At 43.0% G+C, this 21,044-nt stretch overlaps 2 protein-coding genes across 4 annotated transcripts in view; both read right to left on the reverse strand.

Moving 5' to 3' along the window:
• Nucleotides 1-9,459, reverse strand: part of SERGEF (secretion regulating guanine nucleotide exchange factor) — a 141,513-nt gene extending 132,054 nt beyond the window's left edge. For 2 of the 3 annotated variants that reach the window (XR_005956275.1, XM_041481191.1), the window contains exons 1-7: nucleotides 9,400-9,459; nucleotides 7,885-8,023; nucleotides 7,044-7,199; nucleotides 5,544-5,638; nucleotides 4,359-4,419; nucleotides 3,105-3,218; nucleotides 2,740-2,802 (exon numbers count right to left, since the gene is read on the reverse strand). Coding sequence is in view for 2 of the 3 variants with exons in the window: in XM_041481191.1 (XP_041337125.1) it covers nucleotides 2,740-2,802; nucleotides 3,105-3,218; nucleotides 4,359-4,419; nucleotides 5,544-5,638; nucleotides 7,044-7,199; nucleotides 7,885-8,023; nucleotides 9,400-9,423 (652 nt within the window). In the remaining variant the exon portion in view is untranslated. The remainder of the gene's footprint in view (nucleotides 1-2,739; nucleotides 2,803-3,104; nucleotides 3,219-4,358; nucleotides 4,420-5,543; nucleotides 5,639-7,043; nucleotides 7,200-7,884; nucleotides 8,024-9,399) is intronic. The other variant, XM_041481192.1, reaches the window with a different exon arrangement.
• Nucleotides 9,460-11,829: 2,370 nt separating this feature from the next.
• Nucleotides 11,830-20,692, reverse strand: TPH1 (tryptophan hydroxylase 1). The gene is made up of 10 exons (XM_041481209.1): nucleotides 20,564-20,692; nucleotides 19,405-19,588; nucleotides 17,968-18,068; nucleotides 17,228-17,295; nucleotides 15,774-15,970; nucleotides 15,173-15,308; nucleotides 14,546-14,672; nucleotides 13,341-13,436; nucleotides 12,801-12,934; nucleotides 11,830-12,453 (listed from the first exon to the last, which is right to left on the reverse strand). The coding sequence occupies exons 1-10, from the start codon at nucleotides 20,681-20,683 to the stop codon at nucleotides 12,279-12,281; spliced, it is 1,338 nt and encodes a 445-aa protein (XP_041337143.1). The 5' UTR covers nucleotides 20,684-20,692; the 3' UTR covers nucleotides 11,830-12,278.
• Nucleotides 20,693-21,044: the final 352 nt, after the last annotated feature.

Genomic DNA, 21,044 nt, shown 5'->3' on the forward strand with positions numbered 1-21,044 from the left:
GACAGAAGTAAATTTTTCAGAAGGAAAAAAAAAAAAAAGTAAAACTTAAACTAATAATCTGTTTGGTAACACCAACAGAAAGAGTAAGCCAGGAGAATTCCACTATACTACTGCTGGTGAAAAATTGGCAAGGAGTGGGAGGAGAAGCCAGTACTGACAGTCACCTGCAGGATTTCCACGTTCCTCTTTAAAACAGCACAACCAAAATAAAAAGGAAAAACAAGTCAAGCAATTGTTTTGTTCAAATATTCAAATTCTCCACTAAAATTGATAAATTCCTTGCCTGCATGAAGTACACACACCTTCTGGAGAGGAAAAAATTTTAAAAAACAATAGGTGATAGAAACACAAAGAAAAACACTGTGGCCATTCATATTCCACATTAACATGCATTGCCTCTGTCCCGAGGGTGTATTTGCTTTATCCTGGGAAAAGTCACATGCTCAGCTCTTACCTCACCTCTGGAGTAGGTTTGAGCAAAAACTTAAGACACTAGACTTAGCACCATACTCTCACCCCTGGAGGGTTCAGGCCAGTTTGGACACCAGTAGACTCTACCATCCTTTTTTCCAAGGAAACCCCTCCCAGGTCTGTAACAACCCACATCAACAGTTGTGTCCCAAACCTGCCTGGCTGCAGGTATTTGATATCCCACCAGCAGGTGACTCATGGAACAGAGGCAAAGAAAACTGCACCACAGTACAAGGCATTCCTAGAAAAAGGGCCCATTTAAATACAACACCCTGCAGTAGCATCTTTATTATATCAAGCATCTTTAAAATACAAAATATTTTAAGTAATAACTATCTTGCAGGATGAAGGATACTTTTCTAATACATTATAAAAGTATTTGGCATTTATTTTTTCAATCTTGGTCCCACTGCTGTGTTGCCATCTTATTGCAAAGGTTTCGTACCTTCTTGGTGATTTCCCATGGGCAACTCCTCACAGCACTGCCTTGTTGTTCTTCTTCACGGCACAGCCAACAAACTCCATCTAACTCCTCAACCAGCCAACCTACTCTTTTACAATGCTCTTCCGAATTGGATCCAGCTGTGGCCTATTAAGGGCAGGCCTGTTCCTAATTCTTGATAATTAGCACAGCTGTAACTCCTTAGGGGTGTGATTACCTTCATCACTATCTCTGTTTTCCTACATTCCACCCATCCACACTGCTGCCAAATAGACCGCTCTCTTAAATAAAAAGCAAAAGCATGAAAGAATAATCTGCTCACTGTACAAATAGAGACTGCCAGTTATCTAAAGTAGATTTTATTTGTTCTTACAGTTTGTCTTCACTAATCTTGCATACACTTTGCATCTCTGAATTCAATACAATTTACATCTTGGAACATCTCCCCATACAACTGAATCTCTATAGATCTGCAGAAGCAAATACTCCAGTGCTCCTTTAATGATGACAGAGGTACCAGATGGCTGCAGATTTGCTAAGAACTTGTTCCTGTGAAGTTTGGCAAAGACTTGTCTTCATAAGGTTCAATGTATTTTACACACTTCAAAACTGTAAGATTACAGCATGAAAGCTATTCTGTTTTCCCTTCTCCCAGTCTGTCAAAATAAAAAGAAATCTTTATTAGACTTTCATTACTGGATACTCAGTACTCCAGCAAGGGAGCACGGCCTAAGGATCAAAGAACAAATGGCAGATATTGTGGAAGTGCCTAAGCAATTAAAGCAGCTACCTACTCTTCAAATAAGCTTTGTGCTCTTACACCAGAGATGTGCACACTGTCACAGTGGAGCCTAAGACACCTCAGACAGCTCCAGGTCTGCTCACGGCCCTGCACTGCCCCATGCAGAGCCATCAGCTCACACTGCTGTGGCTGCCCTGCCTCTGCTGCCTTTCCTGGGACAGCCACCCAGCACACCTCTCCTCCCTGGGCAAAGGGCTGCACTGGTTCTAGTGATAGTAAAAGATTTCAAAATCATAGAAAGTTCAGGGAGTTAGAAAGAAAGTTAGGCTTGCTAGGCCCTACGAAAATGTTAAGGGTCGGCCCTGGGAAATGTTAGGCCTTGTGTTTGCTAGATTATGTGAAACTGCACCTGTGTAATCAGTGTATGATAAATTATCTAATTATTAGATGTGATTAGATATAATTATTGTTTAAGCGAAAGAAGAATCATGAAAAACTATGTTAGGAGTTTGAGGGAGATCACGAAAAATCCATGCTTGGATGAAAACAGTGTATACAATAGAACAATGTAAGTTTAATAATTAATATGTGAGTTATATAACGACAGAATATAAAACATGTTCAGCTCAAAACCATGTCGGAGTCAGAGCTGGGTCTGTGTACCCGTGACAGCCAGAGCTCTTCAATAAACGCACCTGCAGATAATCATTCCGTGATGATGTGTTCCTGAACGCTAACACTAGCGGTAACCAGCTGCCCAAGAGGGCATCCTGCTGCAGCTCCAGAGACTTACAAATCCTCTCAGAGTTTGTAGCCATTAAGAGTCCAGACCCTGAATGACACAAGGGCTAAGGTCCCATCTGAGACCAAGAAAAACACACAAAGCTCAGAGAACTGGAAACATGAATCCAACTCTTAAAATAAAAGGAAAATTCTCAGAGTGCAAAACTATTACAGAGCAATTACCAGCACTAACTAGGCCAGATCAAATTCCACCAGTTTTACCAGAACTGACAACATTTCAAAAGCAGAGAAACCTTTGAAGGCTGAGATGAGGGCTTTCACCTGTGTACCTGAGCCCTACCTGTGAGGGACACTGAATGATAGGAGCCTGCAGCAACTGTCTTCACCTTTACATCTTCCAGGCCTGGAAAAAACACGGTTGCATAAAATTTCTACACCAGGCATCAGTTCACACACAAACATGCATATAAGTGTAACAGGAAGGTGATGACTTTTATAACATAAGGCCCTGTCTTTGGGCCACACACACGGCAGGACTCTCATTTTCCCCACAGATCATGATTTTCTGTGACCATTCTATCTCTCAGGTACTCCACTCCACATGTTCACAGTCCCACGTGGCTTTGTAAAAAGGAAGATACGTACCACTCCAAATTATATTTCTGCTCTATCCACCCACAAAAAGGAAGCAGATTCCTGGATTACCTGCCACTTCACAGGGCTCCTTGGCTGTCAGGAACAGAGGGAGGGCTTTTCCTTGGCTCGCACGCTTTGCCTGAGATGCCATCCCAGTTCCCCACTGCAGCACCAAACCGCTGTCTTTTCAGAGTAAACACAAATAAAAGAGAATAAAACACATCAGCCACCAACAAAAATCACCTCACACATTAATGAGCAGTCATTGAAATCCTTTTCACCAATTTAAATTACACTTTTGAAGACCTTTATGCCAAAAAACATTCAGATAACCCTGGTGAAGCCAACAAGCAGCAAACAGCTGTAGTCTCTGTACACAAGTAAGAAAACTAAAAAGGTGGGAAGCTGTTGGAGACTCAGTAACAGAAATCCTGTGGCTGCAGTACCTCAGGAATGGATACAAAGTTCTTGTACTTTCTCTTCCCTTTCCCTCTCTTGATGCCGATTTGTTTGTGCAGTGCAGCACAGGGAATCTCAATTCCCACTGTTCATACAAGCACCAGAGATCCCACTGCTCTTCCAAGCATGTCCTGTGCACCTTCAGCTCCACTACCTGGAATCCATACTGAAGTTTACAAAAAGGTAAACCAAATACAGGAGCAGCTATAGCTGATTTTTCCTCAGTTTTAACACAACCATGCCAAACGGGAGGGTTTGATTTCTACTGTTAAACAATGAACAAACTCAGAGTCTCTAATAATAGCAGGAGAAATATTTTGTTTCATTCTTGTGATTTTCCAATAGTCAATTTCAATTACATCATTTAAAAAGGCACAATTTATGTGCAGTTCCATTTTGAAGCATCTTAAACAAACTGAAGTTACTTTGCATACTATAATGAGTACAAATCCTAAGATACTTTGATTGAGCAGAAACCCTTTTTCCTGAAAAAACTCCTTTTTTGTTTCAGAATAAGAAAAAAGAAAACAGTACATTTTCCATCCATCAGAAAATTAACTTTTTAATAAACCTTCACTCTGAATTCTTGGTTAAAGTTTTTCCCCATGATTTTCCAGGAAGACAGTTCCAGAGTGTTTACTATTCATATTAATTTGTCACAAAATCTTACAGTCCAAGACTTTAAGGTGTATTTTCCCTGTGATAGTTAAAATTAATAGCAGATGAGATAAATTTCATCCTCTTTTCCTCCCTCCCCTCCTCCAAGCCATCAAAATCCCATTTCATTTGTTACTGAAAATATTATTTATCCTTTCAGATAAATTTTCAGATTATTTTAAAAGATTCAAATTATTATATACTTACCTGTAGCAGCAAGGGCATGTCTCAGTCCTGCAGCAACACTCACCACCTTCTCTTTGAGAGACTAGGCAAATAAAAGAAAATTATCATTTAGTTGCTTTTTGCATTTAGTGCTTCTAAAAACAAAACAGGCCAAACAGAAATGGAACACTAAGAAAACAGTGCTCACAATTCCAGCCTGCATGTCCCAATGCATATCAACGTTCTGTATCACAAAGTAAGTACATTTTGACTAATAAGAGTTAGAGGGAACATCTTCAAGAACAAAAAAAATAATAAATCAGCAAAGCAACTGGTTGCACAGCATTGTGGCAATAAACAGAAAATCACAGTCAAAATATTCACATGAAAGAAAAAACGTTTGCCATACAAAAACATTTCTTTCTTAATTTTAACTCAGTGTTCCTCAAGAACTACACCAAAACCTCCACAGTAAATACTGCTGATAGGCAATACTATGGTGCATTAAGCTGTTCAGTCTTGCCAAGTTACTGATGAAATTTTACTTTCCACTGGAGAAAAACCTGAAAGTTTCCCTCCACTACAACAGACCTCAGGAATCATGTGGAAGTTTCCCTCTTCTGTTACCTCCCATCCCATCCTGTCTTGCTCTTACAAGATTTTGCAAACCCTCTGGATATCTACACGTGGTGGAAAAGCACCAGGTGTATTTAAAATAGGTGACATCAAGTCCAAGTACTTAAGGGATACCAACCAAAAGAGCAAATATTCAGCATGAATAGTTTGTATGGTGAGGGATGAGAGAGATTCACATCAGCCCTGTCAATTCCACCAAATTTTAAGGCACTGTTCTGCAATGGATGCTCTCAGGAAACATCAAGGACACAGAAACAACAAGTGAACTAACTCCTACCCTCAGCTGCCCTCCTTCTCCTACATTAAAAAAGCAACAAAGGAATATCTGGCATGAGCCATGATGCTAAATACTTTCTTGTCTGAGAAGTGAAAGAGTCAATTTTCTGTTAGAAGTGGGAAACTTTTTCATACAACAAGAAAAGCAGCCTCAGCCTTTCAATTCACCTTGGGCCTTTACTTTGTAAGCTTATCTGTAGCAGATAAGCACTACAAAAAATGAGTTGAAGAGTCTGGCTTAAAGCCCATTGAGGTCAGATGACCTCTGTAAGCTGCTGGAAGCAATATAAAGCACAACATCTTCTAAATCTTTACCTCAATCTTTTGTGGACTCAAGCACGGGCCCAAAATTTGAGGAAGTCCCAGTTGTCCAAAAGAGTTTGACCCACAGGACAGCACTAGGCCAGATCCTGCAAAAAGTGAAGTGTTAGAATGAGTAAAGCCATGAGCAATAGCACTGTAACATAACAAGCATAATAACACAGCCAAGTAGATCAAGAAACGACCTAATATGTCCCCTTACAAAGCCCCTGAGGCCAAAGGCTCCTGGTCTTACACATCACGTCCAGAAAAGGTCTCAAGTTCACTGGGACACAAGGAACAGAGAGTGATTCAGCTTGCAAGGCACGTAGCTTAAAACCTGTGAGTGCCAGCATGTAGAATCATAGAACAGTTGGGGTTGGGAGGGACCTAAAGGTCATCCAGCTCCAACCCCCTGCCATGGGCAGAAACACCTTCCACTATCCCAGGCTGCTCAGAGCCCTATCCAACCTGGCCTTGAACACTGCCTCAGTTATGCCATTTTAATCAAAGTAGGTAGTACCTTACTATTCAATCTGCTCCACTGATGTCAGAGAGATTTATCATGTGGATGGGACTAGTCAAGGTACTACTAAGATTGATTATGGATGTCACAACTGGGTACTTGATAATGAGCTGCAAACAAGTTCTGAATCCATTACTCTTAAGAGAATTTTTGAATGTGATCATCAGTAGTATTTGCTATAAAGTGAAAGCCATCTTTCAAATATGTCAGGTTTCAGAGAATGGCTAAATCCTGAATTCATTGCTAAACCAAATTCCATATAAAGTTAAGAGAATTTGTCCAGGGTTAGGACCTTCTCCAAACTGAGCAGCCCCAACTCTCTCAGCCTTTCCTCACAGGAGAGGTGCTCCATCCCTCTGATCATCTTGGTGGCCCCCTCTGGACTCACCCAGCAGGTCCCTGTCCTTCCTGTGCTGGAAGCCAGAGCTGATGCAGCTGCAGGTGGGCTCTGAGCAGAGCAGAGCAGGGGGCAGAATCCCCTCCCTGCCCTGCTGCCCACGGGGCTCTGGGTGCAGCCCAGGGCACGTTTGGCTCTCTGGGCTGGGAGTGCCATGGCTGGGGCATGTGCAGCCTCTCACCCACAGCACCCCAACAGGTGGGCTCTGAGCAGAGCAGAGCAGGGGGGCAGAATCCCCTCCCTGCCCTGCTGCCCACGGGGCTCTGGGTGCAGCCCAGGGCACATTTGGCTCTCTGGGCTGGGAGTGCCACTGCTGGGGCATGTGCAGCCTCTCACCCACAGCACCCCAAGTCCTTCTGGGCAGGGCTGCTCTGGATCTGCTCATCCCCAGCCTGTGTTGGTACCAGGAGCTGTCCTGACCCAGCTGCAGCCCCAGCACTTGGCTTCGTTGAATTTCCTGAGGTTCCCATGGGCCTCTTGTCAAACTCGTCCAGGTCCCTCACATCACATAAGCAATAGCCTTGTGGAACTTTCAGCATGTTCTCTACATCAAGGTGGACAATCTACATCTTCAGCTCTTAGAAAGATTTACCTACTAATATGATTGTAAAATCCCAGCCACATGCAACTTGTTTTACGCAAAAGCCAGACAGGGCAGTGCACAAAGTAAAACGCAGTACATCCTCTGTGTGATTCAATCCCAGCTGCCCATCTTTGTTGTGGCCGCACACAAAGAGCTGTCCTGCACCTGGAAGAAAAACAAACAAACAAATTGTGTTCCACTTCACAGACTAAAAAGAGAAACCTACATCTCTGAGATCCTGTGACAAATAAGGACAGTGATTATGCGTCACTTTAGGCACTGCAATCAAGTAAAAGTTAAGAGAAACAGTTATTTCTGATGCATCAGAAAGACCTCTGAATAACTACAGCTGTGGAGAGCTGGGTCTGTCAAGGGACACAATCCATATGGTGAGACAGGCACCTCTCACACCAAGATGCTTTTTTTATCGTGTTCACATCTGTCTGTATTCCTTCTTTACATAATTATCTGTGACATACAGCACAACCTTTCAAGGGCCAGATGTTATGTCCTGGTTCTTACATTACCACATCTTAAGACTGAATAACCTCTGACTCCTCCTTCCCATCCTCCAGCCTCAATACAGAAAATTTGGCATCTTTGTATGAAAGAAACGGCTGAAGAAACAGTCCTCACACAACCACAAAGTAACCACACAGTATACGAGCAACAGGAATTTCCCCCATTTCCCCAAATATTGAGTTAACTGGGAAGAGAGGAAGCGGTTTTGCAACTGAGGCTCAGAAACAGCAGCCACAGAAAGGTGGCAGCACTGAAACAAGAGGGAAACACACCAAAAAAAAAAAAGTGGTTAAAAGCCAAACACCCCGTGCAAGAGCAGTGTTTTTACCAGTGATAACTGCAGAATGTCCCCCTCCTCCAGCAATGCTTGCAATGTCTTGACATTTGCAGGAAACATCTTTCAGGGCCTGAGGAACCAGCACATCCTCTTTATGACCAAGACCAAGTTGTCCATAGCTGTTTGCACCCTTCAAATGCACACAGAAAAATAACACATATTTTAAAAAGTTAACAAAAGAAGCACACATATGCTCCCAAGGACAAACAAGCATATTTGGGATATGCCATGGGTTAACCTGCTCCCTGATATAACATAGGATTCCCAGGATCACAGACCAGGACTGTCCTAACTTTGCTGTCATTAAGGGTGTCTGTGCAGCCCCAGTATTTCAAAAAGCATACTGGAATACAGCCTGTTAAAACTTCAACTGCAGACTCACAGTTAATAAGGAGGAGAACCTTTCTATCAGGATGATTATCACACGTTTATTTTAATGCCAATGATTCCCACTCATCACTAAGGTCTTATTCATGCCACTGCCTTCTGGCAGGCTACCTCCAAAACGAGAACAGAAAGACCTTTTTTTGGAACCTAAACAAGTAAATCAGAAACATTAACTAAACTAAACATTAACTAAACATTTTAAATTAAAGAGGTCCAAATGAAAATACACCAATTACAGGTAGTATAGGTACACATATAGGTACAAAACTATAGCTACAAAACCCACCGTGGAAAGCAGCAATTGTCAACATAGTAACAAGTCAGGGAATTTCTTAGTCAGTTTCACCTCTGCATTCAACCTTCTTTCACAAAAAGGGGATACTTTCACCTTCCCCTTCCCACACACCACAGCAGCACTCCACACCACGCTCACAGGTGGCAATCTCCAGAAACTCCTATCCCTACCTCACCTGCACACCCACCTGCTCTCAATTTATCCCCCACCTCCCCCGAAAGATGCAGCACTGGTGAATGTCAGAAGTCCCCATTCAGCAAAAACCGCTTTGTACCTACAGAAACAGCGGCCCCCCGCACAGAAGCAGCGGGCCGCCCGCCCCAGCCCAGAGCTGCAGCTGGGGACGTGTCGGGAGCGGAGCTGCACGGGCACGCCAAGCTCCCGCCTCACAGCCACTGCCGGCGATACGCGCTTGAGAGCACGGCAATGCTTAACAATTAATTCTTCTTAAAGGATGTCTCACAACCTCCCGTCGTAGCCAGTAACTCGCCATGAATTTTCAAGCCTTAAAGCCAGGCAAGCAGCGATGAGGTGCAGAAGGACCTGAGGGGCTGGGAGCCACACGCGGTATCCCAAGGCCAGCATCACTCCAGCCGCCCTGCCCGGGCGGGCGAGCCGGCACCAGCCCCGGCCTCGCGGGGCAAACGGGGCTGAGCAGCGTGAGGGATGCCCCCGGCACGGCTCCCACACCGGCTGTGCCCGCCAGGAGACACCGCGGCCCCGCTGCCCCGGGCCGAGCGCCGCAGCATCCCGGGAGGGCGAGCAGCGGCCCCGCCACCCTCCCGCCTCCCGGGACCCCCGGGCCGAGCCGAGGGCCCACTCACCCAGGCGAACAGCTGGGGCTCCATGGGATGGGGCCGGCGGCTCCCGGCGCTTCCCGCCGCCCGCGGGCCGGGCAGGAAGGGGCGGGCACGGGGCGGGATCACGGGCGGGCTGTGCCCGAGCCGCACCGGGAAACGACAACCCCGAGCGATCGGGCGCGGCGTGTTTGCCCGGAAAATTCACAAATTCCAGAGGTTTATGCCCGAAAAAAAGGAGACAGAGGAGTCCTGCAACTTTATGCGAATAAAGGGAGAGTCCACCGGGGCACAGACCTGCAGGTTTTTTCTCTGTCAGTTTCAAAAGGGACACTCCTTTTATCCCAAACTCCCGGCCGCACGTTCCCCCTGCCTTTCCCCGCTGGCTGAGGCGCTAGGAAGGCCCAGCCTTCCCGAGCCGCCTACCACATATCCCACCTTGAACCTCCCGTTCTCCCCCGAAGTTCAGAAACTCGGGCTGTGCCGACCCTTCTCTGGGTCAGGAGCTGAGCTGCTGGGGCTCTGCAACAAACCCGCTGCCAGCAGAGACATCGGGACCCATTTCAGTGGCGTTAACACCCGCACCTTCACCCCGCAAATTGTTTGTAAAGACATGAGCTTTCCTCCCGTGTTTATTGCTACGGTGTCAAAGTAGAGGGCTTTGGTGGTTCTGATAATTATCAGCAACTCCTTTATTTCGTTGACATTTAAGCCTCCACAATGTTTAAAGTAGTTAAATTATCATCGTTTTACCCAAGGTTTGGGTGGGCAAAGCCAAACATACACGTAGTTAGTGCCGTGGAAGCGCATCGTCTAGGTATTACTTCTAGCAGTTTACTTTTCCTTTTGCTACACAAAGGCAAATAAAGATACAACTGCTGTTTTTACAAAGTACTTGGAAGTAGGTGCTACTTTAACAAGTTTAAGAACTCCTACTTGAAACGTATACATAGTTCAGACAAGGCTTGAAGTAACACAGTATGTATATTTCAACAACATCATAAATCCAATGTTGTTAAAACTGCAGCTGAATATTAACTCTTATCACAGAAGCAGACAAAACAGATCCTCCCTTACTACTCACTCAGAGGAAGGTTTCTTCTTTAGAAAGACAAAGTTCCTAAAATCTATTTTTAAATTAAGTGCAATGTAAGCCTTAAATGTTGTAGGCCATAATTCTACATCTTAAATGCTCTTTGAAACAAAATTATAGTGGGTTAATAGCTACAGAAAAATCTGTCTAGTCTTGATTTAAACAGTGAGTATTCTTGGAAAGGTTGGCCTGGCAATTGCTTATGGAGCAGAGGTGTCCTACGAGAAAGCATATGAAACTCAAGCTAATTTTCAAGCACAGAGGTTTCATCAAAGTCCTTTCAAGTTCTCAAAATCCTGGACTAGCATCTCCAGTGTATTTAAGATTTCAGAACATTCTTTCAGCGTGCTTTTTGGATTTCCTGATAAGATCTACGTATGAGGAAAAAAAAAAAAAAAAAAAAAAAAAAAAAAAAAAAAACACCAAAAACAGTGCCTGGGGTGCTGTTAAATACACCCTGCACATCACAGATCCCCCCTATTAAATACACCCTGCACTTCACAGGTCCCCCACTCAAATGTCTCACATCCTGCACACATGTCCATGCCAGAACAGGGGTGGCAGAAGCTTTGCACAGCTCTGCAAGGTGCTTGGAACGGGGGGACCCTCGACACAAGGAAGTTTGCTACTGTGCAATGCAGAAAATTCAGCAGGACACTGCTTCCCTGCACTTCTAAAGTGCTCTTTGGGGTCAGGTATACTTTACACTACAAGGTAGTTTGTTGCCCTTGTAGCCACAGAGTTCCTATAAAATGCTTGGGCCTTTCAATTATAGTTTGATAGATAGGGAATGAAGGTGTTCAGGTCAGGTAAAGAAGAAAGTAAATGTATATTTGTGCAGCTTGTGCAGGTCAAAAAAGTGACTGAGCAATCAACAGGATATTTATTTTTAGATAAAGCACAACGGTTTATGAGCTTTGGGTATTATTTTAAACGTTGATGTTATTTTAGAGCCAATTAAGCTATTTTGAATATGAAGTTGCAGTTTGAAAATGGATTTGGGCTTTATGCTAAGTCAGTGCTTGATGGCTTGCTGTATTTTTTGCTAAATTAATTCAATCAGGAAAAAGGCAAATGGTATCTCTCTAAGGAAAGGTCTTCCCTCAGGTGCAATGCCAAAGACAGCAACAAAAATCCTGACTCTAAGCCAATAGCAGAGCACTTAAAATAAACGTAATTAGGATTTCATGCAACAGCTGTATCTCTGCCTTATACTAGAAGTATGCCAAACATCACATTTGCAACTCTTTGTGGCAAGAATAATCCCTTTGAAAGCAATATTTGACCCCTGCCTTTTATCATGTTGAACCTCCAGCTATTTGTGTCCTGATGCCTGCATTGTAATCATTCAAGTCTCAAATTTAGTAGCACAGGCTTTGAAACACTGAATTACCACAGCTTCTACACTGTGAAGTCTTCAGCACTATACAGTCAGTAGCGTAGACTGCTGGAGTCAGAAATTGAATTCTCCCTAGGGTGAATTTCTCCATTTTTGCCTCATAAACCACTTCCTGCAGCATCTGATCCCAGCCCTCATCCACAGACCACACTTTTTCTCCCGTCTAACATTTTCTCCATTCCCCTACAAGCTTCTAAAAGGCAACTCAACCTTTTTTTACCTAAGGGGGATGGAGGAATGCATTTATGTGAGGAAATTTACAGAGAGCAACAAGATAAAATTGTTATATTCTTATGGGCCATTCACTCTTCCATGTGCAAAGGAGTGAGATCTGCATGCAACACATGATATGCCTAGAAAGAAATCAGTGGGGAAAAGGGAAGAACTGGCTTGCAGCCCAGGGCTGGCAGGGTGTTACACTTCCAGCTGCTTGCCCATCTTGCTGAGGGCATCACTGACAATGTCCAGCTCGTGGCGCAGCTCATTCACCACGCTGGCGATGCTCTTCGTGTCCTTCAGGACCTGCACACTCTGAGTGTAGGGGTTGTACTTCACCCCAAAGGGGCGCTTGATGGTTTTTGCAAACTCTCTATTGAGGTAAAAAAAAAAAAAAAAAAAAAAGAGAGAGAGAGAGAGAAAAGAGTGTGTTATAACCAAAAGAGGGTGTTATAAACCAGATATAAACCACAAATGCATTCTCTGTATGCAGCCAGTATCAATACCCATTTTTCTAATGTACTTAAAAATAGTCCTAATTGTTATGTATCTCCCACCCAGTACCTGAAAACCCAAGAAAATACTAACCAAAATTGCTTTACTGTGAAAAATAGTTACTAAACTGTGATAAGACTAAAAGGGTTTGGTGCTGCTACGGAGATAGATATAAAACCAAATCTGCTTTTATAAAAAGAAGAGGGAGAGGGGCAGAGTCTGTACCTCATCTTTTCCTTTGCTTCTTCAAAACTTTCAGAAACATAGTAAACCTCCTGGAAAGTTGTAATGACACATTCTTGCTTGCAGGTGACCTTTGGATCAAAAGGTTTGACTTTGGCGCTGTCAGAGAGTGCGTGCTGGTAAGAAATTACCATGGGTCAGAGGAACATCGATCGCCATCCAAAGAATCCAGGAGGAAGATTACATGATAAAGTGAATAAAAAGGATAATGTGAGATGATTTTAACGCATCTCATCTTAAAATTTTTATCTGCAGATGAACAATGATTAAAGCCTAACAAACTGAATTATTCTGAACTGTCATATTCTGCCAGTTTGGGTGAGAAAAGGGACTCCGCAGACACAAGGCTTGTGTATAAACGAGCAATATTTTCAGAATCTGATTAAACCAACAAAGCTTTGATCTGAAAATAGTATTGGATTGTAACACCAAGAAATTATGCTTCATAAAAATCAGGGGGAAACAGTGGCAACAATAATGAGGTACAAAGAACAGAGAAAAACAAGCAGTAGCCATTCTTACCTTGAGCTCACTAATGGAAGAGAGCAAGCCAGCCCCATAAACTCGTAGCTGCCCCTCTTGCTTGCACAAGCCAAACTCTACCGTGAAGAAGTAGCACTGAAACACAGAAGGAAGGAAAACAATTCAGCCTTCATCAAAGATGCTGTGGTGAACTAGATGAGAGCATTTCTATTTGTAGGTAGCATCAAATAGTTGCAAATATCAGATAGTTATCACTCAGTTATCCTGAGATATTTAGAGAGGAGGAAAGCAAGAGTGGAAGGATGAAGAACCACAGGATGGCATGTTTCTCATAAGAAAGGTGGATGTTACAGATCACCCAGCTGGGCTGGAGGTTGCTAATGCCAATGCAAACATCGAGGTGTAAATCTGTTTTGAGAAATACTGACATGAAATCACAGCCTCAGCTTAAAACAATCACTGGATAGAGAGGATCTCTGAGTGAGTGAGAACAGCCCATTGCAGTTTGTTTCTCATTTGCTTAGTGTGCTGTAAAATTAAAGACATTCTGTTTGCTGAATTTCAGGATTTCTGCAGCTATACAGGAAGGAACACTGTTTTCATGGATGGCTTATTTCTGCTCCCACTGATGGTAGTACGAGTTTTACCACTAGCTACACTAGATGGGAAAAGAAATTTTTTAAATCAGCAAGCTAGTTCTTGCATAACTGGCACAGATTTTTTTCATCAAAATCTACTTTTAATCTTGAAATACTCTTGCCAAGGCATCCAGAGACTGATATCCAGAAAATTAGTTTATATTATTTTAATTTCTTGATGGAAAAGTATCTAATGCTAGCACTCACCACATTCAATACCATATAATTTCAATTCATTCTACACATTAAAAAAATATAATACTTTCAAATCATTTAATCATCTTCCCAGAAGAAAGAAGACTTTGTCTGAAAGAAATAGACCATAAAATTTCAGTCTGCAAGAAGTAATCTACCACTAGAAGCTGAACCATTACTTGACAGTAGAGTGAAGAAAAATACCAATCATATCAACTTTAAAGTGTTTTTTTTTTTCCCTAGCATGGAAAATTTTTTCATGGTTTAAAATCCAGGGACCAGTGAAACACAAAGATCTAGCAGCTGGTGTGGCGAAAGTCGACATGAAGATCCACATTTATTTGATGGCATGGGATCAGGCTAGTGAAGCACAAAGCTTTTGATGGAATCCCCAGGCAGTGAAACACTCACTGTTGCCAGTTTTTGGACAGCCTCATCTGATGCCCCAAGTGATGCAAGACCAATTTCCTGGGAGAACTGAGCAAAACTGGGTTCAGCCAAAAGAGGGACATGGCCTAGGAGTTCATGGCAAGTATCACTGGAAAAAGAAACAAAACAAGAAATCTCATTATTTGTCTTTTTGGCGAAGTTAAAAAATCAACACCACTGAACTGATACAATGTCTTGCATTAAACTCTAAACTTAAACACTAAAAGTGTCGCCCATTTCTCTGAAAGCATCTGAGCAGATCATACCAACCCTATATAAAGTACATAAAATCAGATTTTCAAATGAAGGTGCCTAAAATTAAAGTCTGAGCTCCTCATTTGTAAGGCAACTGGATATTAAACTAACTGCACACAGTGATATCAGTAAGAGATTTCCAATAGCAAGCTGTAATTTTGAAAATCCTGCACTTACAAAGCTGGCACTTCAGCATGCTGTAAGTTCATTACATTCAGCATGAAGGCTGAGTCTTCAGCACCTTAAAAATAAGTCTTATGCTGGTGTTCTTGAACAGCTTTTAAGTAACTTGGCTCTGGGCAAGCAAGATTCAAAACTTTCTCACAAATTCTACCCCAAGATTAAATGACTCACGGCTCTGGTGTATAGAGAGGGTCCGAGCTGTGCCTGACATATTGAGTGCAGTGAAAAACTCGGAATGCCAATCCTGCCAAGAAGTCTCTGGGTGACAGATATCCAGCCACGGGGCGAATGGTGAAGCCTGTGCGCTCTGAAAGTGACCAGAGAAACTGTATATTAGTTTAGCATAGGATGCACAGCATTGTCAGCTTTGCTGCTGGAGCTGAAGTGACAGCCACAGCACTACCTTGGCTCAAAAGCACCTGTGAAAATGAGGCACAATTAGAAAAATTAGACTTAGGCTTGAGAATGAGCAACATTTTTTAAAATAGCCCTACCTCTGTGCCAGTGGATTTCCTAGGATTCCATGCCTAGAGTCAACAATACAGCCAGGTATCTCCTTAGCCAAGCCTAACAATCTTTTCAGACACGGTGCCTCAAATATCACTGCATGCACTGAAGACACAATGCATTAAAACACAGATGGCCAAAAGGCCTCTTAAAGAATGAATACAAGTCACCAAGGATGTTTCCTTGTGCCCACAAAATGGTGGGATTTGCAGTAGACCTCAGTTTATTTTGAAAACCAGAAAATTGTAGAAAAGCAGCACATTACCTTTCAGGAAGCGGGACACATCTTCCAGCTGGGGGATATTGTCTTCCCTGTACCCACAGTGTTTGGTGAGCAAGGGCAGGTTTTTCAGGTACTCTCTGCAGGCATAAGTTGGGTAAAGATTGTTAAGCTCTCGGTACACAGTCCCCCAAGTCTTGATCTCCTCCTCAGTGAATTCAATCTTGGGAATTGGGTCACCACTGCAAGGAGAAGAGGAAGAAAGGACACTCCTTAGTAAATGGCTAATAAGAGGTGACTCATTTACCTACTATTAGTATTTAACACCTGTATGACTGTGACACCTGGCATTACACTCTGTCAAACACACAGTGAGGTCTGGTCTATGTCCTGGAAAGCTTTTAGTCTAAGGATTTGCCCTTTTTTCACTTTAACCAGTTGTCAGGAATCTGCATTGATCTCACTTAAAGCTTTGGTTCTGTAAACAATTTCTTAATTGTTCAATGCCAAGAGTAAGGCTTAAAATACCTACACAATCTCTTCACAGCTTCAGGAGCTGATAACACGTCCTTTTCCATGTTGGATTTCTAAGTCTGCAATTTTTTACCCTTTTAATTTGTTTTAAGAAAAGAGAATTTCCTAAATTAACATCACATTGTGTGACAACAGCTAAATATACATGTCAGGTAAAAATCATGCTTCTGTGCAGAGGAGACCAGTGCCTGTCTGAGAATATTTATTTTAGTCTCTCTTTCCTATTTACTTCTCAAGACCATGGATAAAGTGGATTATGGCAAGGCCAGTGGTACACTGCATTCCCAGTGTCAGCCAGGGAACTGGTATGGAAAATGCTCTCCCAAGGGAATCTCTGTCAACAACAGGTTAACAGTAATCAGCTTGGGACTGTGGTAACCAGTTGCATTAAACACACAGTGCAGTAGAACTGTAAATACAGACCTTTTCTAGGTAATTTTCAGTTGAGGAACTGAACATTTAAATTCAATCAGGCCACATAAAAATCACATTTACAAAGAATTTACAGCGCTGGGTTATGAATCTCTTACTGCTTTCAGAGCTCCACCCCCTGCCAAAAAGCATCCATAAAGACAGAAGCTCCTAGAATTACTTTTCACAGAAAACTTCTTATCTACACATCACACATGCTAGTTCAAACCAGGAAAGAAAATTCAAGTATTAACATTTGCTCAGAAAGTTTACTCTCAGTGGTCACTGGGCTGTACATTGGGATTTGCCTCCCCTCCCTCTCCTTTGCAGAGCAGCTGGCCAAGCCCCACGGCCTCAGACTGACCAGGGCTGCCTTGATCTGCCTTCTCATCTTGCCTCACATCTCCCTTCCCTTCACCTCCTTGGCTCTGATCCCTGAGCTGAACCTGCATCTCTCAGCCTGATCTGAGCCCAGGAAGGTGAGCTCCTCACAGTCCACTCTGCTGTTACTTCAAAGCACCCAGAAGGCTTCTTCTGGAAGAATTCAAGCTTACTGTTTGTAGTTCATAGCCAGGTCTGCAAAATACTTTCGCCTCTTGCGATAAACGTTGTCTTTGAAACCCTGGTAGGGAGAAAGGAAAACACAGTTCAAAGAGTTTCCAAGCAATAATAAATAAATCAATTTAAAACAGGACACTTGATGTTTCTTAGGTTGGGGAATCGAAAAGTATGATGTGTAAGAATGAAAGGAGAGGGCAGGAAACTCATAGCTGCAGTCTGAAATGCTTAATAAATGTGAACTGAGCAAATACTCCAAAGTAGGAATCAGCTGATTTATACAACTATATCTTTTGTAGAGAAGGATTCATTTTAGTCGTATCAGTATTTATACAAAGTTTGTTACTTGCACAATTCAAAATTACAGAAAAAATTGCCCATTTTCACTGCCCAAATACCAGTTTGGTTTCTCCAGTAAGGAAAAAAGAAAGAGGAGGAAGAAAGCCTGCCTCAAAATAACTTTCTTTTAGCTTCTTTAATGTGTATGTGACCACTCAGGGCCCAGACCTGGAGTTCTTGCACAAGTAAGCCCTGCAGAAAAGCACGGGAATTTAATTCAGTCAGTCTTCCCTGAACAAAGAAAGAGATATGAAATCCCCAAGAGAAGGTGCTCAGACCCCCAGAGACGCCATTGAGAGAGAGGAGAGGGAGGAGGAAAAGCTGAAATTTTTTTAGGTCAGCTCCACAAAGTATGTTTCCAACTCTGGACTGGGTGTAGGGAGGGAAAAGTACTTACGGGATGGTCGGCATCCAAGTCAGAGCCGTACATCAGCACCCGGTTTGCACACTTATCCAAATCTGAGATCTTCTTTGGAAACCAGGGAACGTTCTCCATGCCTGGGGAAGGCATGGAATCCACAAGGTTATTAATAATGCCCAGCACGCCGAGGGAGGAAGAGCTGCTTTCAAGTACGGCTATGGCGGTTACAGCTCACTCTATAAATTAAAGGGGCATGAATAAGACAAGGGAGTCCTCTGCCTATCTGGCACCAGCCTCCAGCTCACACTTCCTCCTCGGTCACTGCCACAGACTGCCTGCAGAGCACAGCCAGCCCCAGGGCCTCTGGGAAGGAAAGCTAGCATGGGTGTCTCTGCTGTAGTTAGAGTAGCATCTAGAGGATCCCACGGAAATGAGGTGTCCCAGTGCAGAGCTGCTGGGAATCTTGTAGGGCACAAAGGGTGCAAATGAGAACAGAAGTGATTTGTCTGTGGTCCCTGGGCAGAGTGGGAGCAGGTTAGAGTCCTCTCATCGTGTTTCACTGACCACGGGAAATGGATGATTCCCCATGGTTATGTACATGCCTTGAGGGGTATGGAGGGGTATGGAGGGGAGGAGGAACAGGAGGCCCCTGCTGCCTGAGAGACGAGCATCATTGCAGTTTTGCTACCAACTACTTTGGGGTTATTTTTAGCCTAAGACAGTTTTTTGCCAAGCCCTTGGCAGAGCAGTTAATACACTGTTTTTCTGCCTCAATGCTCTTCAGTTTACTTAAAAAGGTCAGGAGACTGTTTAGATTGAATTTCCCCTTACTTACGGCTAAAGTAAGCCATTTTATCTAAGAGCTCCAAATCTCTCCTTCCCAAGCACAATGACTGAAAAATATATGGGACCAGCTTCCTGCTGCCCTGAACTTTGAGCATCTCTTTAATTAAAAGTAAAGGTAAACACAACATGTAGTCTCTAAGGGTAAAAGGCACCTCTGCAATACTAATATAAGTAGTCAGTTATGATTAAATGTGGGCAAAAAAGACAACAAAATCAGGAACTAAATGAGGAAATCGCAGAATCCCTCTTCCACTCTCCCCAGTGTCTGAACTGAAGCGGGACCTGTCAGTATCACACCTCTGCCATCGTAGCGTACTCCAGCCCTGCACTCAGACTTTGCCCACAGGCCAGCCTGCTTTGACCTGCAGGGATGCAGGGCTCCCACTGGTGCCAGCTGGGCTGTGCTGGGAAGGGACAGGAGCACAGACAGCAGACACACAATTTGTAACAGCCTGACAAAGCCTGAACTCCCAGGTTCAGGCCAGGCTACACTCACACATAACACAGAAACAGGGACCTGGCAGCAGGTGCCTGAAGACACAACACAAGTGCAGGTGGGGCCATAAAAAGGTTTCAAACCAACACATTTGGAAGTGCATTTTCATCAGAACTGCCTTTTGTACCTACCATCTCCCTGGAGATTGAAATGCTCTGTTGGGCTCACAGAGACGACGTTGACGTGGGATTTCAGGAGCTGGAAAATCTCGTTCAGTTGTTCCCTGTTACTGTCACAGTCCACGAAGATCTCGAACTCAGAATTTCGTCTCTTGGACTTCCGTGACTCAATGTGTACCAGATTTACATGCTTCTCCTGTTTAGTAAGAAGCAATGTTCTCAAAAAGATAAGCTAAAAACAACTGACTAAAAGTTAAAGTAGTTTTTCAAATTAATATTCTACTGCCATGAACTATTCACCTCCTCTATGAAGCTATTTTAGTTAATTGGATCTCTTGATAGCAATTTGCTTATTGGAGGGAGGGGGAAGGTTTGATTTTCTATTCAGAAGAAAATGAAAGCAAACCTGTGTTCTTTCAGGTTTTTTTTACATTCAGGAAGCACATAAAGACACAGTCAGGAGGTTTAAATTCATAGACCCTTTTCTTTTATCCTTTATCCGTAGGAAGCTGATTAGCAAAATTCACCAAAATGCCAATCAAGTCACCATATAGTTATCTCACTAGCAAGCAAGGGATTTAAAAGCAGTAGTTTTCAGGGCATTAGTTTCACTTTTCCTTTATCTGAAGAATTATTTAATCATGTGTATTGTATTAGGAACACTGAGAAAACCCCAGGCTAAAGCACGCAGAGCCACACACCAGAGCCCAGTGGCACTGCACATATTCCTCACACAGCATCTGCCCAGCAGCTGTGCAATTGCAGCTCCTCTGCCACCTTCAGTCTGCCTGGGCAGTGTGGCAAGGGCACTGCACAGAGCACAGATCAACACCCCAAGTGTCTGCCTGACACCAGCAGGGGCTTCAGACCGCCTCTTGTTCCCAGCAAAACCATTGAGTGCTGATCCTCTTGTCATGAGGGGAAAAAGACAAACCTCTCTCAGTGTTTAGTCTGTGCAGATAAGAGTTTTAGCCAGCCATCATCTAATTTCTGAGGCATACATTTGCCTTTCTGGGTAATTTTGGGTGCCAGGTGGGAGCCAGGTTAAGAATCACGTCCTTAATAAATGGATGTAATTAATTCTTACATGTTCCAAAACTACCCTTACAATTTAAAAATGCAGAGCTGCTGTGATGATCATAAGATCATCATACCATCATAACATACATACCTGAAAGAGTTTTAATGCTTTTACAAGTCCTCCAACTTCATTCTTCAAGGAAAAAATGATGGCTGTCCTTCCTCTTTCAGATGCATGGTCTTCATTTTCTTTGTTATCTTCAATCATCATGTAAGCTGACTTATTTAACTAGATGCAAACAAACAAAAAAATTTGTTTGAATGGGTAGAAGTGCAAAAAGTGTAAGTGTTTACATTTCAGGGTGTCTTGGGTAATGCTGTGCTTTGATCGACCACAAATGGAAAATTATTAATTCAATTATTACACAATAATAGGAATAAAGTTAGTCACAGACAGAATTTGTGAGAGACTGAAATACCAAGGTATCTTTTTTTTTAGTTGAATGATTTTATGGACATCTTTATTATTCCCTAGGATGCAGAAAATATTTTCAATGTACAGTTTATAATTAGCATTGCTACTGAGAGGAAGGGGAGCAATAAGATGTCAGCAGAAATAGTACATTGAACAA

Source organism: Pyrgilauda ruficollis, unplaced genomic scaffold (assembly GCF_017590135.1).
Source record: "Pyrgilauda ruficollis isolate IOZ18807 unplaced genomic scaffold, ASM1759013v1 scaffold55, whole genome shotgun sequence".
Lineage (NCBI taxonomy): Eukaryota > Metazoa > Chordata > Aves > Passeriformes > Passeridae > Pyrgilauda > Pyrgilauda ruficollis.

Coding starts and splice junctions, on each gene's coding strand:
- TPH1 (XM_041481209.1), bottom strand. CDS start 20,683: ATGATGATTGAAGATAACAAAGAAAATGAAGACCATGCATCTGAAAGA. Junction 19,589..20,563: donor AAGCATTAAAACTCTTTCAG/GTATGTATGTTA, acceptor CTTACTAAACAG/GAGAAGCATGTAAATCTGGT. Junction 17,296..17,967: donor ACTTGGATGCCGACCATCCC/GTAAGTACTTTT, acceptor TCTCCCTACCAG/GGTTTCAAAGACAACGTTTA.